At 42.4% G+C, this 17,294-nt stretch overlaps 1 protein-coding gene across 3 annotated transcripts in view; it reads right to left on the bottom strand.

Moving 5' to 3' along the window:
* Window positions 1-321: 321 nt before the first annotated feature.
* The window catches only part of il17rd (interleukin 17 receptor D), a 32,725-nt gene continuing 15,752 nt past the window's right edge, over window positions 322-17,294 (bottom strand). For 2 of the 3 annotated variants that reach the window (XM_078798765.1, XM_058055235.2), the window contains 15 exons: window positions 14,570-14,627; window positions 11,649-11,771; window positions 8,658-8,776; window positions 8,425-8,545; window positions 7,263-7,307; window positions 5,830-5,981; window positions 5,663-5,728; window positions 5,503-5,557; window positions 4,606-4,716; window positions 4,342-4,526; window positions 4,143-4,258; window positions 2,722-2,973; window positions 1,271-1,810; window positions 953-1,206; window positions 322-886 (listed from right to left, as the gene is read on the bottom strand). In XM_078798765.1, the coding sequence (XP_078654891.1) occupies window positions 774-886; window positions 953-1,206; window positions 1,271-1,810; window positions 2,722-2,973; window positions 4,143-4,258; window positions 4,342-4,526; window positions 4,606-4,716; window positions 5,503-5,557; window positions 5,663-5,728; window positions 5,830-5,981; window positions 7,263-7,307; window positions 8,425-8,545; window positions 8,658-8,776; window positions 11,649-11,771; window positions 14,570-14,627 (2,310 nt within the window). In that variant the 3' untranslated portion in view covers window positions 322-773. The remainder of the gene's footprint in view (window positions 887-952; window positions 1,207-1,270; window positions 1,811-2,721; window positions 2,974-4,142; window positions 4,259-4,341; window positions 4,527-4,605; window positions 4,717-5,502; window positions 5,558-5,662; window positions 5,729-5,829; window positions 5,982-7,262; window positions 7,308-8,424; window positions 8,546-8,657; window positions 8,777-11,648; window positions 11,772-14,569; window positions 14,628-17,294) is intronic. The other variant, XM_078798766.1, reaches the window with a different exon arrangement.

Below are 17,294 nucleotides of genomic sequence, written 5' to 3'. Positions count from 1 at the left end.
ACAAAAAAGACATTTCCAGGAAGAAAAACAAAACTATTCACAAGCAGGAAATGCAGAATCTTCCCTCGCCAACAAATTTTAAACCTGCTGGAGTCGTCCCTTTCTTTGTGTACGTGTCGGCAGTCATTCTAAAACCACACCTTAAAAAGCTCCATGAAAACTTTTGTACGACAGAGAAATATTACATAACATTAGCAGACATCAAGATAAACGTTATCACCTTGTCTCCTGTTTAAAATTGGATTTATTATTACAGTGCAGGTGGGATGCTGGAGAGCACCGTTCCTTTAAATAATAGTATTAATAGTAGTAATAATAGTCCCATATTTTCACTTCAAATGTCCCCTACAAGGTCAGCATCTTTATTATAAAAAATAAAGTACAAATCTTCATGGCGCTCAAGTCCTCCGCAGATGCTGTTGCCAGGAAAAAGTACCTCAAAGTTCTGTCTCTTGGTCCCAAATGTGATCTCCTTGAGCGGTCTCCCACTTTTGTTGTTGTTTGGGAATTGAACACTCATTTGTCATAACTTCCCAGGCACTAGAGATCCAGAACGCAAGTTTCTGGAGTAGTAGTGGAGAAATGTAGTGGTTTAAACGTAGTGGTGATGTCATCATCCCAAGATGTAGCGCTTTAAGACAGCAGTGGTTGCCGTAGTAACGGACATCCTGGCATTCCAGAGCACATTTTGAGTCATAAGATCTCAATGTGAAGTGTCCAGTTCAGTTTGCACACAATTGGGATGCCAGAACCTCAGATTTGTCCTCATGATATCACAGGGCCACAGGTTCGATTCCCCCGCTGTGCTCCAGATGATGAAGCTCTGCTTTACAAACTGTGGGGGCACTGCAGCCCAGCAATGTCACCGCCGGCGGCTCCTCATCACCTAAGAGACCAAATCCAAAATCAGAGTATGCACCCAAAGACGAAATCTTTCTTTTGGGGGGGTTACCTAGCCCTGAAGATGACGACTCGCTCTCAGCCAGGGAGGAGGAGTCAGCCTGGTCATGTGACAAGCCCTCCATTAAAGGAATGGAAAGCTCAGAGGAAGGGACCGATGAGTCGTAGATGCCCGAATCGCGAGGGGGCGGGAGCTCAGGAGGAGAAAGGCGGTCGTCTTCTGTCTGAGCAGAAAGGGGGACCACTTCCTCGTGAAGGTTGGGTGGAGTGCAGGAGGATTCTTCCACAAATGTTCCTGAGGAGGTTCTGAGTGGGAGACACATGACTTCTTAGCTTGTAACTCCAAATAGGTTTATTTACATTAACTTACCTTGATGTGTGCTCCAGCCTGGATGGAGATCTTTGTGGAAGAGCAAGGCCAGGACTTAAACCAGGACTTGGTACAGGACTAGGGCTTGGACTCAAGTTGAGGTTGAGGTTGAAGCTCAAACCAGAGCCAGGAGCCAGCAGTAGGGCATTTTTCCTCAAGGTTCCCTCTCCACCCTCTAGTGGTGACGTCTTGACCAGCACCTCATTTAGCATCAGCCCGCCCTCCGGCCTTCTCTCTGGTCGAGAGGATGAAGATGAGGGAGCCTCAACGTCGTGAAGAGGAGGAAGAGGAGGAGATGGTAATGAGCAGGAGGGGGAAGCACTTCCAGCGGAGGGAGGCACTGGCTTCTCGAACCAGTCCGGGTTCTGGCTGATGTGCTGGTGCATGTTGCAGATGGACACGTAGAGGGAGCGTCCAGACTTGCTCCTGAAGTAGTTCCTCCTGGAGATGTTGAGAGGCTGGGACTCCCGCTCGGCCAGACTGGACTGACTGGAGTGAAGGCGGGTGAAAAGCTGAGGCAGCTGGTCCATCAGCTTGAACCTACACAAAGATGATGAAACAGGGTGAGTCTACTATTCCATGTTGCTAACATCATCTGAACATGAATTGTAGCTGGAGCACAAAGAGGGCGGAGCTTTGATTGGAATCAGGTGCTCACTGACGCATAACGCATCAAATTACCGTCACACTGCATGTAGTCAGGCATGACATGTCCAACATGATAGAGTGAGAAAAATTCTCCTCCTATTGCATGCGGAAGTGGTACGTTGGCTTTTTTGTTTTGTCTTTGGGCTGCAAGTGGTTAGCGTGCAGACCTCACAGCTAAGAAACCCGAGTTCAATCCCACCCTCGGCCATCTCTGTGTGGAGTTTGCATGTTCTCCCCGTGCATGCGTGTTGTTTTTCCGGGTACTCCCACATTCCAAAAACATGCTAGGTTAATTAGCAACTCCAAATTGTTCATAGATATGAATGTGAGTGTGAATGGTTGTTTGTCTATATGTGCCCTGTGATTGGCTGGCCACCAGTCCAGGGTGTACACCGCCTCTCGTCTGAAGACAGCTGGGATAGGCTCCAGCATGTCCAACATGATAGCGTGAAAAGAAGTTATCCTCCTATTGCGTGTGGAAGTGGTACTATTTTGGCTTTTTTTGTTTTGTCTTTGGGCTGCACGGCGGACTAGTGGTTAGCGCGCAGACCTCACAGCTAGGAGATCCGAGTTCAATTCCATCCTCGGCCTCTGTGAGTGTGAATGGTTGTTTGTCTATATGTGCCCTGTGATTGGCTGGCCACCAGTCCAGGGTGTACCCCGCCTCTCGCCCGAAGACAGTTGGGATAGGCTCCAGCACCCCTACGACCCTCGTGAGGATAAGTGGTAGAAAATGAATGAATGAACGAATGAATGAATAAATGTAGTTTTCCTTGATGGAGGTAATAAACGGTAAAACCTACCTGGGAGCCAGACTTAGCATGGTAGGGATGTCGTTCTCCGTGGAGTAGTCAAAGTAGACGGCCATGTAACGGTTCATCTCCTGAGTGTCGTCCTTCTCGTTCTGCTTGGCCAGCCGCAGCTTCTCACCAATCATGGCAACGCCCATCACAAACAGATCCGTGCCCGATCCACCAATGGGAGAGCTGCTGCTGGCATTGCCGCGACGACTGACCGGTGTCTTTCCTCTGCGGCTTTTCCTCTCCACAAAGTAGCTGCGGGAATAAAACACAGACTGTTTACAATTTATTAATTATGTTTGTTAATTATGTTATTTATTAATTATTTTGTTTGAGTTGGCTTGTTTTTGGGTTTTTTTAAGTACACATACATGTACACATCTTTGTGTACTGTACATTATTTAAAAACTTATAACTATAAAGGTGGAAGGTTGACTTGTGGAAAATATTTAAATAGAAGATTAATTTAATTTTGCATTATTTGTAATTCTTTTGAAATACCAGCAAATCTACTGTAAAAAATTGTGTATTATTTCTAAGAGAGGGAAAGGGTGAAGGAAAGTGTGGGGGAAGGATGAATGTAAAAAAAAATGAATAAAAGGGGTGTCCAAAGTGCAGCAAGGGGCCATTTCTTTTTTTATATTGGCCATAATATTGGCAAAAATATTATTTGACATACAGATTAAAAAAAACAAAAACAACAAGAATAAAGTCAAATTTTTCAGAGAAAAAAAACTAATCAAACAACAAAAGTCGCAATTTTACGAGAATAATGTGATATTATGAGGGAAAATAGTTGGTAACATGAAGTAGAAATATTATGGAAAAAATATGTTTTTTTAAAAGCTGTATGAAAAACAAACAAAAAGTTAAAATTTAAAAAAATGTTAAAAAAATGTTAAAATTAGTCTGCAGAAAAAGTCATAATATTATGAGAATAAACAAAAAGTTGTCATTTTCAAAAAATTAATCTGCAGAAAAAGTCATAATATGATGACAATGAAGTGATAATATTACAAAAAGAACATTTACAAGAAAAAAGTTGAAATGGAAAAAAAACTTTTAATTTTATGAGAATGAAGACATAATATTACATTTTTTTTTAAGTTGAATTATTTGGAAAATTAAAAAAAAAGAGCAATGGCCAAAGTCCATAGCAGTAATAGGTTTAGTAATATACTGTATATAACTGCTTTGTGCCTTCTAAACCGTTTGGACACCCCTGATGCTTCACATAGCACAGATTTTGTAGTGTGTTGGCGCCATCTAGTGGCAAAAAGAAGCTGACAAGTTAATCCCTGAACACACACTGGGAACAGACCAAAAAGCAGAAACACTCTTTTCAATTTAAAGTTATTGTGCCTTATATTAGGCCTAAAGACACGAGACAGGAAGAGGACTGAAATCTGCAGAGGAAAACGCACCGTAGGCCCTTGGAGCACACTGTGATGATGAAGTCGGCCTCGTCCAGCTGTCTGCTAAGCCACGACATCTGACCCTCTCTGCACATCTCCAGATGTTCCCACAGGTCCAACGCCACCTGAAGCGGAGCAGAAGGAAAAGTTACATCTTCCTCTTCCTCCTCACTGTCTAATGTCACCATTTTCAGGTCGATGTTCTAACCTCGCAGCCGCAGAAGTCCTGCAGGAAGTAGGCGAAGCTCTGGATGACGTTGGTGTGTTTGGGGCAGTCTCTGCTGGAGTAACAGATGAAGACTTTGGGGCGGGGCCAAGGCCTTTCTGCGTTCAACGCAGCGCTGTGATTGGACGACTCGCTGCTCTCCTCATCCAGCTGGCTGTAGATGTTTTCTAACGGGAGAAAAGGAGACATTAAAATTGAACGCACCGTCGATTACAATACAGGATCAACCATCCAGTTTCCTCTCACCTTGTTGCTTCTTCCGACACATGACGGTAAAAAGCGTAGCAAAGGCAGACATGATGACCAGAGGCACCGTGATGGCCATAGCCCGGATAGGACCCGCCCATGGGGAATGAACTGCAGTATGAAACAAACAGACCCTTCTTGAGATGGTGAGAATCAAGTACTTATGATGCAGCAAACAAGTGACACGTAAACATTTGCCATTACAGTTCAATAGCTAATATTGAGAATAATAACTATAAATAAAATTTTTGAAGCATCCGACAGATTTATTTAAAATATTTTTTTATATAAAAATAATTTTAAACAATTTTTTATATATAAAAAATGTTAGATTTATAAAAAATGTAATAAAATTTTAATAATAATAATTTTTAAATTAATAATAATATTTTTTATTAATACATTTAATAATAAATTAATAAAAAACAGATTTGAATTGTTAATTATTAACTCATTTTCTATATCAATTCATCCTCACTATGGCCGCAAGGATATTCATTCATTCATTCATTTTCTACCGCTTATCCTCACGAGGGTCGCGAGGAGTGCTGGAGCCTATCCCAGCTGTCTTCGAGCGAGAGGCGGGGTACACCCTGGACTGGTGGCCAGCCAATCACAGGGCACATATAGACAAACAACCATTCACACTCACATTCATACCTATGGACAATTTGGAGTCGCTAATTAACCTAGCATGTTTTTGGAATGTGGGAGGAAACCGGAGTACCCGGAGAAAACCCACGCATGCACGGGGAGAACAAACAAACCCCTCACAGAGATTTGAACCCAGATCTATGTTCATGAAAAAGTAGCCAGGAAGTTGCAAACAAATAAAAATAAACAACGGCCTTGGGGGAGGTCAATAAGAAAACAATATCAATCTGGTGTAGTTGTCACCTTGGCTAACGTAGTACTGCGTCTGCCTCCTGGTTGTGTTGCTGTCGTCTCTCAACTAAAACACAAAGATAAATACGTTTTAATATATAATAAATAATAATGTTTGGCAGTAAACATTAGTTTTCAAGCTAAAAGAGTGAAAGGCGTTTTATATGGCAACCTCTATGGTGTATGTCCCCGGAGTGACGTCCTGGAGAATGCATATGGTTTTCAACTGGTTTCCGTCCTACAAGTAAAAAAGGAGAAACATCCATAAAACATCTAAAAGAAGAGCATGTACACTACATTATGATTATGACTTGTACAGCGAATCATGTTGGGTCTTACGGGCTTGCAGCGCTGCAGCCTGAACGGTCCTTCCTGTCGCAGTTTGTAGTAGACGTAGTACAGGTGGAAACCGAAAGAAGGCGGGGCCTGGTCAAAGGTCACATGCAGTTTGGAACCCAGCTGAGACACGTTCAGAGTCTTTGGTTTCCAGACTGGAAAGAAACACACACATGCAGATGTCTACTTATTAACATGAAGCCACTGGAGAAGTATTGGGATGTCTGCATGATTTAACCCCCGGCCGTCCATTTTTTATGCCGCTTATTTGGATCCCAGCTGACTTTGGGCGAGAGGCAGGGCACATACAGACACTCACATTCATACCTATGGACAATTTAGAAACCAGAATTCCCGGAGAAAACCCACACACACAAAAGCAAAACATGAAAAAAAAAAACACAGAGATGCCCAGTGGAGATTCAAACACATATTTTCCAGATGTGTGGCCAAAGTGCTAACCACTAATCCACCTTATGGCCCATGAATTAACCCTAAAGACTAAACTAAATGGCATTACCATATACATCATTATTAAACAGATTCTTATCAACCACTTACATAGGTTATTTTCTATGTTTTTTTTGGTGTCAAAATTAAATAACTATACTATAAAGCCAAATACTGTACTTGTCCAAAGGGTGGATGATGTTATGATGGAACTGTTTGATGGAATTTGGCTTATTTGAGAATGTATCGTTAAAAATAAGCATCACATTACTACTTGTATTCTAAAGAATACGAAAATTCTTAGGCTGATTATGGTAATGGTAATATTTCATTTGAACATGCATCAGATTACAATTGAATGCATCCCATAATCAGTTCACATGCCCAAAAGGAGTAGGAAGAAGCAAAGCTTAGTAAATCCTACCCCTCCATCTGGTACTTTTACAATCAGTAACTGTTACATTTGTTCACTTCCTGCTTTCTTTTTTTTGTTTTTTTTTATTAATTATTGTTGTTTTTTTATAAAGTACCGAAGTACGAGGTGATATGAGCATCCAATGACATAATGGGTACCATAGTAAGTGTCAATATAGTGATATATATAGCACATCATGACTGGTTCAAGACTCTTCATCCTTGTATTTAGCAAACATCAACTGCTTGTATTGTTTCTTGAATTAACTATGATGTTAAAATGCACATCTTTCAAACCTGTGATACTAACGTGATGCAAAATGTACTTATTTGATGTGGCATACGTATGACATGCGTTATAAGATGCTAGGTGGTGGTACATAGTAAATAACTAAATGTAGCGGGCAACAAAAGAGATTATTGTTGCTTTAAAACATAATTGTGGTTAATCTGAGTAACTCAAGAAAATACTGGAGTTGAGTTGATACAGCGTAGTCGACGATCTTCTCGCTGTTTTCAAGTGGAGGCTGGCTAAAGTCCAAAAGACAGAAAAAAAAAACAGGGGAACTTACATGGTTTGCAGACCAGGTTGTCTGAGCCCAGCAGAACTTCACAGGCTGGAAGATGAACACACACACACACACACACGCACACACACACACACGTTAAACATTTCATGCTTCACCGCTAAATTGGGCAACCTTGGTTTTCATGAAAGCAATGATGTGTAGTCATGTGACCTTAGCATAACCGCTCCAAAATCATGTTAATGGTAATGGTTTAATTTCATTTGAACATGCATCAGATTACAATTGAATGCATCCCATAATCAGTTCACAGTTCCACATGTCCAAAAGGAGTAGGAAGAAGCAAAGCTTATTAAATCCTACCCCTCCATCTGGTACTTTTACAATCAGTAACTGTTACATTTGTTCACTTCCTGTTTTCCTGCGCAATGGGTACCATAGTAACTGTCAATATAGTGATATACGTATGTTGACGCTACACTTGGCTGTTTAGACAGAGGACCATAACATTTAACTGCATAGTTTTGGTTTTAGTATGTAATTTAAAGTCAAACGTTTGGCCATCCGTGCTGTAGCCTGAACGCCATTTGTGTCGAGTTAACACTAGCATCTACATGATCTATGCTATGAATTGTACCGAGTCATTCTAGCATGGCTTTTCATAAATATATCCTACTGTTTCGTGGTTGAATATGGCCTATTATTAGTCAGAAATTATGCATATTTAAGTAAATGTTATGCATTATTTGCCTAAATAAGCGTTTTCAAGCATAAAAAGGCTAAATTAACTCAAATACAATTCTAAGCCATTCAGAAGATGCATTCAAAAACATGATGCTATGTAGTATTCTACACTGGCCACTAGGTGTCAGCAATGTTCCTGTAATGTTTGGTGACACACAAGCAGCTGGCTTTTATTGCAAGTTTCAGTCTATTGTTGTGGCCGTAATCTGCTCCTAACTAAAACTTAACTTTGAACCCCCCATGTCACTTCCTGTCCTCCACACGTGTGTGACACATTTGTTGTAACACATACCAGCACGTGTTTGGGGACTCTAATCATGTTAAAAACTATATTTACACGGTCATAAACAGGTTTTCAAGGAATTCTACTTCGCGGAAATTCACTTATCACTGTCGGGTCTGGTACAAGTTCACAGTGATAAACAAAGGATGACTGTACTGTATATAATATATGGGTACTCACAGTTGGTCCTGAGGAAAGATGGCGGGAAGAAACTCTCATTCATCAGCGTGGGGAAAGGAACAACGCGGACCATGTAGTCGGTGTCAAAGGTCAGACCGCTAAACAACTGACTGCTCAGCTTCTGTGCAACGTAATATAAATTATTCCAAATTAATAAAATAAACACACAAAACATAACTTGTAGTGTAAAAGCACACTAGAATCGCACACCTAAAGAGGTCAAAAGTTCCTACCGTGTTCCTGTGGGAGAAGTTGAGCTGTCTCGGGTCTTTGAGGATGAGATGTTGACATCGTTTTCCGTCTGGATTCTTGTCCTCCAAATAAATTCGGAAGCCTTTAATATGTTCGATTCCTGCAGGAACACATCAGTCACAATAAAGTGGCAATTCGAGAAAAAAGTTTGAACGTTGACATCGACAAAAAGTATCCAAACACAAATCCTAATCAATGATTTTCCTAAAAAGGGAAATTAAATCCTATTCCTCCTCTTCCCTTGTTTCCTCTTCACACATATCATATCCTCTTTCCTATCTAATTACTTTTCCTTTTTCATCCCTCATGTCAACTTTACACCTCCCAAACTTGCTTCTGTCTGTCCTTTACCTGTCCTCCCCCCGGTTATATTTCATCAAAGTCTCTCGCCTGCTTGGCCCTCTTGGCTTCTCTTGTAATGAGAGCTTTGCATGCACCGCACATGTTGTTGTCATTAGCTTTGTGAGACACCAGAACAGGTTTTGCTGTCTCCAGGCAGATTCCTGAGCACCTCCCTCCCTTCCTTCCTTTCCTCCTTCACCCCCTCCCTCCAGTTATAATTCACAATGTTCACTTTAAAACACTTTGAGTGACAAAAACGTATTATTACTAATTCTTCTGACCTAGCTTGTATACATTTGTTAATAAGAACGCTACAAGAAATCCTGTTAGACAAATACTACTGAGACTACAGAGGCTGGATGACCTGGAAAGATACATCGGATCCATAAAACAGGAGGTTCAAAACCTGTGGGATGAAATTAAAAGCCTGAAGGTGCCCATGAAGGAGGCCCAGGAAGAAAAAGAGAACATAATTGAGCATTTGAAGAACGCTATTCAGAATAAACGAATGAACTATGTGATCGTGACGAGGCTTCGGATTAAACCCAGATCCTATGCCAGGGTAGTTGGGAATAAGATGACTTCGGCTTCAACAGAGCAACAAGTTACTACTTTTGTACACCCTGAGGAGGTGGACGTAGACATCCAAACCATCAATACTTGGATCGCACTGTATGTCAGGAACAATAGCACACCCGTCATAGTCGTCAAGTTCACCGACAGGAAATTAAAAACCGCACAGCTGAAAAAGGGAAAGAAGCTAAAAAGGTACAAACGTCCATATGAATCTGACAAAAACACAACGCTGACATTCCCAAGAAAGTACATTAGCTTAGGAAGCAACAACACAAGATGGGAGAGTGTGTGCAGTGGAAATTATGTGGATGAAGCATATGAACACTTTCTCAATACTTACATAGAGCTCTACGATAAGAATGAACACTTCATCAATACTTATACAAAGCTCTATGATAAGAACTGTTCCTTGAAAGAGATGTCCAATAAGCATAAATGTGAGTGTGAATGGTTGAAAGTTTGGGATCACTTGCAAATTTCTTTGTTTTCCAAAGAAAAACAATTTTCATGCATTTCACAAACAATCTTTCCCATTTCACAAATTTTTTTATCCATTTCACAAACAATTAAAATTAATTTTTCAAAGAAGGATATACATTTTTGCATAGAGGCCTACTATCAACAACTGTCAGTCCTCTGCATCAATCTCCTGGTATGGCCGCTAATCCAAGTTCATCATTTTATAAGGCTAATAGATGATTAGAAAACCCATCTAAAAAAATCTCTTACCATGCTGTTAACTACTCCCTTCAGAGAGCAGCACAAACTGGGTCTAACAAGGACATAAAAACGCTGCACAACTGTGCAAGAAGACAAATATCTGAGAGTGTGTAGTTTAAGACAAAGACGCCTCACAGGTCATCACCTGGCAGCTGCACTAAATAGTAGCCGTCAAACACCAGTGTCAGTATCAACAGTGAAGCGGCCACTTCAAGGATGCTGGACTTCATGGCAGGATTGCCAAGAAAAAGCCATATCTCAGACTGGACAAAAACATTTCCAAGTGATCCCAAACTTTTAAGTGGGATTGTTTATGTGTCCTGGGATTGGCTGGCAACCAGTCCAGGGTGTACCCCGCCTCTCGCCCGAAGACAGCTGGGATAGGCTCCAGCACCCCCCACGGCCCTTGTGAGGATTAGCGGTAGAAAATGAATAAATATTGGACCAAAACTGGAAAATTGGTAAATTACCAAACAAAATTAAGACAGCTAAAGTCGTTCAACATTTCAAATGCTATTCAACCACCGGTTGGACAAACTTAAAAATAATGAATTACTCGCAGAAAGCCAATACATATGCAGAGCTAACATTACAACCTCTATGGCACTGATCAAAATTACCAAGGAAATGAAATTTGACGATACAATTAATCACAAAATTTCCGAACATTTCCAAAATTAGAAAAATATGGAATCAGAGGGTTAGTTCTGAATTGCGCTAAAAGCTACCTAGCAAACAGAAATCCATATGTGAAGCTAGGAGAATACACAATTAATACCCAATTAATGTTCGGAGTACCCCAGGGGTCAATACCAGAACCAAAACTGTTCAACTTATATATTAACAACATATGTAAAGTTAGGTTTTAAAAACTGAGGATTTGTAGCTACTATCAGAATTTCTATTCATATTATCAAAGTTAGAGGCTTGGAAGACCTGCAAGTCTTCAAAGACTCCCGAGCATGCTAAAAGCGACTTTCTCTGACATTTGCTGTCATCAGGAGGAGTCTAGAGCTGGAAGACTGAAAAAGGACTGTTATTGTTCACCTGCGACTGTGACATGAAAGTATTCCTGGAAGTTTTGGGTCTCCGTGGGAATACAACAGGCTGTATTGTCAGCGAGCTTCATGTTGCAAGCGTGCATACACACACACATTCCTTGGCGGTCACATTGAGTGTTGGATGTGAGACTTTTGTGGACACATGTCTCTATGCAATGTTACCGATCATTTCAACCTAACTTCTAATTAACTAAGCCAACAACAATGCAAGCATAATCTGACACTAAAAGAGCGTGAAATTTCCCGGAAAAGAACAAACAAGCAAACACATACCTAATGGACTGGCAGACCAGTGCACGACCACACCAGCTTGGTCCTCGCAGGCCAAATGGGTGAAGGAGACATTGGCAACCTCGTGGATGACATGTTTGCCTAGCGGGTAGTTCAAGGAGCAATCTGATTGGACAAAAGAGAGGACATAGAAGTCATCATTGTCACATGACAGGCATTCTATGTAGAAAACTCAAAGTATTATGAATAAACATGTACGGTACAGGGCTGCACGGTGGTTATCGCGGAGACCTCACAGCTCGGAGACCCGAGTTCAATCCCACCCTCAGCCATCTCTGTGTGGAGTTTGCATGTTCTCTGGGTACTCCGGTTTCCTCCTTTTGTCTTATGTTTTGTATTTGTCTTATACTCACAAGGGTCGCGGGGGTGCTGGAGCCTATCCCAGCTGTCTTCAGACGAGAGGCGGGGTACACCCTGGACTGGTGGCCAGCCAATCACAGGGCACATATAGACAAACAACCATTCACACTCACATTCATACCTATGGACAATTTGGAGTCGCCAATTCACCTAGCATGTTTTTGGAATGTGGGAGGAAGCTGAGAAAATACACACAGAGATACCTGAGCAGGGAATCAAACTTGTGTTTCTTAGCTGTGTAGCCTGCATTCTAACCACTCACAACCATGCAGTTATGATAATTGATTAATTACAGGAAATATTCCTTCATTCATTCATTTTCTACCGCTTATCCTCACGAGGGTCGAGGGGGTGCTGGAGCCTATCCCAGCTGTCTTCGGTTGAGAGGCGGGGTACACCCTGGACTGGTGGCCAGCCAATCACAGGGCACATATAGACAAACAACCATTCACACTCACATTCATACCTATAGACAATTTGGAGTCGCCAATTCACCTAGCATGTTTTTGGAATGTGGGAGGAAACCGGAGTACCCGGAGAAAACCCATGCACGTGGAGGGAGAACATGGTGGAATCGAACTGTGGTCTCCTCGCTGTGTGGCGTGCACGCTAACCACTCAGCCACCGTGCAGCCCACATTGCTAATATAAATGGGGCGATATATTTTTAAAAGACAAACAATGAGGGACAGAAAGAGAGAGAAAGAGGGCGTGAGCTCTAACACGACTCACTGCTCCTCTTTGGTTTGAACGCCCTGATGGATGGCAAGAGGAGGAGGAGGAGGTGGACGGCGGGAGAAAATGGGATTGTGTCCAGGAGTTTAGGAAGGATGGAGGAGCTCGGATGCGACACGAGTCACTGCTCCGCTTCCTAGCGCTTCCTCCTCCTCCTCCACAAAGAAGCAGGGGTGGGGTGGAGGGGTCATGTTCAGGACTCAAGGAGAAGGTCACAGCTGGTTGCTCATCCTCTTCCTCCTTCCTATAGTGCTTGTCCATGGAGGAGGAGGAGGAGGAAGAGGCGATCTCACCATGACAGACAAGAGAAGGCTTATCTTCAGCCTTCAGCTTCTTTATTTGTATTTTTTTAGGTATTATTATCTTCACTACAAACATGTGACCACTAGGGGCACTATTGGCATTCCGCTATTGGCAATAAAACAGAAAACATTTAGCTAATAGATGTTTTCTGTCCTTTCCTTCCAAGTTTTAACTGATCATCTGTGACTACATAGTCCTGGGGTGGGTGTTAAAGGGAGGGGGGGGGGGGTCAAAGGCCACCATGCATATTATCCCCTTCCATGACATCACTGCAAACATTCACCGGTCAGAGGGAAAGGAGGCAGTGAGGTGTGTCAGGCAGGCACACACACCTCAGTACCCCGGCACAAAGAACGATTGTCGCATGAAAGCACCTCAGAACTTCTCTGCGGCTTAAAGTGTTGCCTTTCTAGACTTTGGCTTTCACGGTGACAAGATAGGAGGTCATCATTTCAAAAGATGCATGACCTCTGACCTGCATGCTATTGGCGATGATCACGTGAGACTTTCACATAAACATCACCTTTAAAAATAAAGGTTGTAGATGTACTAAATTGAAATAAATCTATATCAATAAAATATTTTATTAATTCATTCATTTTCTACCGCTTATCCTCACGAGGGTCGCGGGGTGCTGGAGCCTATCCCAGCTGTCTTTGGGCAAGAGGCGGTGTACACCCTGGACTGGTGGCCAGCCAATCACAGGGCACATATAGACAAACAACCATTCACACTCACATTCATACCTATGGACAATTTGGAGTCGCCAATTAACCTAGCATGTTTTTGGAATGTGGGAGGAAACCGGAATACCCGAAAAAAAAAACACACATGCACGAGGAGAACATGCAAACTCCACACAGAGATGGCCGAGGGTGGGATTGAACTCCGGTCTCCTAGCTGTGAGATCTGCACGCTAACCACTCGACCATCGTGCAGCCAAATATTTCATTTTAAATCTATATATATATATATGTGTGTGTGTGTGTGTATTATGTGTGTATATATTAAAATATTGTGTATATATTGTGTATATATTAAAATATTTATTATACAAATGTACTATTCTTGTAAGTATGTATGAAAAATTTGAGACGCATATTTATTGGTATTTGAAGACACTAACACACACACACACACACACACAAAATGGGAAATGCAACGGTGCTTCCCGCTCATGGTCACGGACAAAAGGCAGGGAGCAAGGATCGTCCACGCCTCAGGAACTTGACTTGTACCATGAAAGGAACAAAAGAGGAGGAAGCTGCGGGAGGCGGGATGGTGGGGAGGATGTAAGGATATGTGTGGAGTGGGGTGAGGGGGGTCGTCTTAGGGGAACATGAAGGGGGGGCGGGGGGTGTTAACATTGATGGTGTGTGCTGAGACAAAAAAAAACGTGTATGAATTGAGACTGGGGTGAAGCCAGTACTATCACATTTGAATGTAAAACCTAAAGACATAGTATTATACTATACATACGTAGTGGAAATACAAAGTAATACTCACTGTCGCTTCTGAGTGTGATGGCCAGCTTGCGTCCTCCATCTGCACCAGACGGCATCTGCTTGTTAGAAAGAGACAGACAAGAACATTACTTAAAAGCAAATCATTTTAAAGTCATATTTGACTGCAAAAATCATCTTTTTACAGAATCATAGTCCCAAACAAGATCAGACAAGAAACAGCATGCTGGTGTCGGCCATGTTTTTTTTTTCCCCACACCTCCATGATGACATCACTAGTGACATTTCCACCTTTGTTCCGCTTAGGGTGCCTGATAGGTGCTCAATTGGTATTCAGGTCAGTTTGCCTCAAAGGCGGACCATGATGCTTGTGTGTTTTGAGTGGACAGTAAGGCCTTTTCCAAACGGGAATGTCCTCGGAATGGGTTGAACAAAAGTTGCATCCACACTGCCAGATTAGGAAATAGTTGCATCCACACGGGAATAAGTGAAAATGATGTAATCGTCTACGTCCATCAGTCGCCATAGGGGGTACGTGATGAAATACAAATGAAAAATAATGAGCAGACGGCACGGCGGTCGAGTGGTTAGCGCTCAGACCTCACAGCTAAGAGACCAGTGTTCAATTCCACCCTCGGCCATCTCAGTGTGGAGTTTGCATGTTCTCCACATGCATGCGTGGGTTTTCTCGGGGTATTCCGGTTTCCTCCCACATTCCAAAAACATGCTAGGTTAATAGGCGACTCCAAATTGTCCATAGGTATGAATGTGAGTGTGAATGGTTGTTTGTCTATATGTGCCCTGTGATTGGCTGGCCACCAGTCCAGGGTGTACCCCGCCTCTCGCCCAAAGACAGCTGGGATAGGCTCCAGCACCCCCGCGACCCTCGTGAGGAAAAGCGGTAGAAAATGAAAAAAAAAAATACTCTTTTAGGGCACCCGGAACGCTGTTTCCATATGGATGAGAGGCTAAAATGATAAAAACGTTTCCGTGTGGATAGCCCCTAAATCTGTACAATGACTGCTCTAAAGTATTATATACTATTGCCCCTTGACAAAGTATAATAAAAATGCTACTGTTCAATGATGTAGCTATCACCATGGCAACATGCAGGCCCTGTGTGTGAGGGGGTCCAGCGTAGGATCCGTTGCATTTTCTCCCATAAATGATTTGAAGTGTAACACCATATATCGCTACAGTGTGGTCCACCTTCAAGCCAATTACCCACAATCCATTGCATTCAACACTTATGAGGCCGCTTTTACAACTCTGACCTTGTTGTCGCATGGCCCCGCTATGTAACGCACATACAAAAAACACGCCATCCTGCTTGTTAGAGGTGTCAGACATTGGTCACACGCAACAAACACACACTTGAAACCCACCTGAAACTCATCAGACAGATGCCCCACTGTGTGTGTGCGTGTGTGTGTGTGCGTGTGTGATGCTAATTAGCAGCCACTGTAACTCACCAGTTGGTCCATGCACGTGTTTGTCATTATGAACTTGTGAAGACCCTCATTGCCCTCCAACCAAACACACACCAGCACCAGAAACGAACCATCAAACGAGGCTTTGATGCAGTCACTCGTTACATTAGTGTTAGGTCTTTGCTTGGTAGCCCGTTGGGCCTCTTGTGCTGACAGGATCCTGCCCAGTGCCCCAAAATGGGCACGCACAGGACGTGGACGAGGGATTTGTAAAGCTAGGAATACATACAGAGAGGCTGAATTTTTGGTAGTGTGCAATTTAAACTAATTCCAACTGTCACTGATTTATTTTCTGATCCGATACGGCAGGGGTAGGCAAACTACGGCCCGGGGGCCACATGCGGTCCACCAAGCGTTTGAATCCGGCCCGCCAGTTGCTTTCCAAGTATGTCAATTTTTAACATACAAACTAGGGGTTGCAGACGGTCGTGTGGTTAGCACTCAGGCCTCACAGCTAGGAGACCCGGGTTCAATTCCACCCTCGGCCATCTCTGTGTGGAGTTTGCATGTTCTCCCCGTTTTTCTCCGGGTACTCCGGTTTCCTCCCACATTCCAAAAACATGCTAGGTTAATTGGCGACTCCAAATTGTCCATAGGTATGAATGTGAGTGTGAATGGTTGTTTGTCTATATGTGCCCTGTGATTGGCTGGCCACCAGTGCTCACATGCAGCATCTTGGCTGTTTATGGAGCTGAAATAGCTCCACACATGGCTCCATTTACAATCAGCCATCGTTTCAACAAGCGTAAGAAAAAGCCGTTCCCGCTGACCGTGTATCATTTGGACACAATCTCAAAATTGTAGTTACTTACACTGTTTTCTTGTAAATGACCTACATTACCTGAAATGACCGAAGTATGAAAAGCATCAATATTTTGAAAATTGAGCACAAATATATTGTATTTGAAGTATCAATATTTTAGTATCGATTCACACATCACTAGCTAGTGCAGGGGTCTCAAACTCAATTCACCTGGGGGCCACTGGAGCTAGGGTCTGGGCAAGGCTGGGCCGCATCAGGTTTCCCCCCCCAAAAAAACGCATTTATTAAAAACAGAAAAATATACAAACTTTTTCAGTGCTTTGGTTCCGATTTTCTACAAGAAAAGCTCTGATAAAACATTCCACTGTTCTCAAATATCTTAATTTTTATTTTTCTGCACAAAATAAGATGAAAAATAAATAAATCAAGAATAAAGACAATCAATCAGTAATAAATAAATATAATAATAATAAATAATCAAAACTTAAGAAACCACATATAGTTGGTGGGTAGAC

This window comes from Doryrhamphus excisus, linkage group LG18, assembly GCF_037039965.1.
Source record: "Doryrhamphus excisus strain RoL-2023G ecotype Guam linkage group LG18, RoL_Dexc_Guam_v1.1, whole genome shotgun sequence".
Lineage (NCBI taxonomy): Eukaryota > Metazoa > Chordata > Actinopteri > Syngnathiformes > Syngnathidae > Doryrhamphus > Doryrhamphus excisus.
Note: the sequence above shows the minus strand (reverse complement) of the source record. Positions and strands in the feature narration are given on the sequence as shown.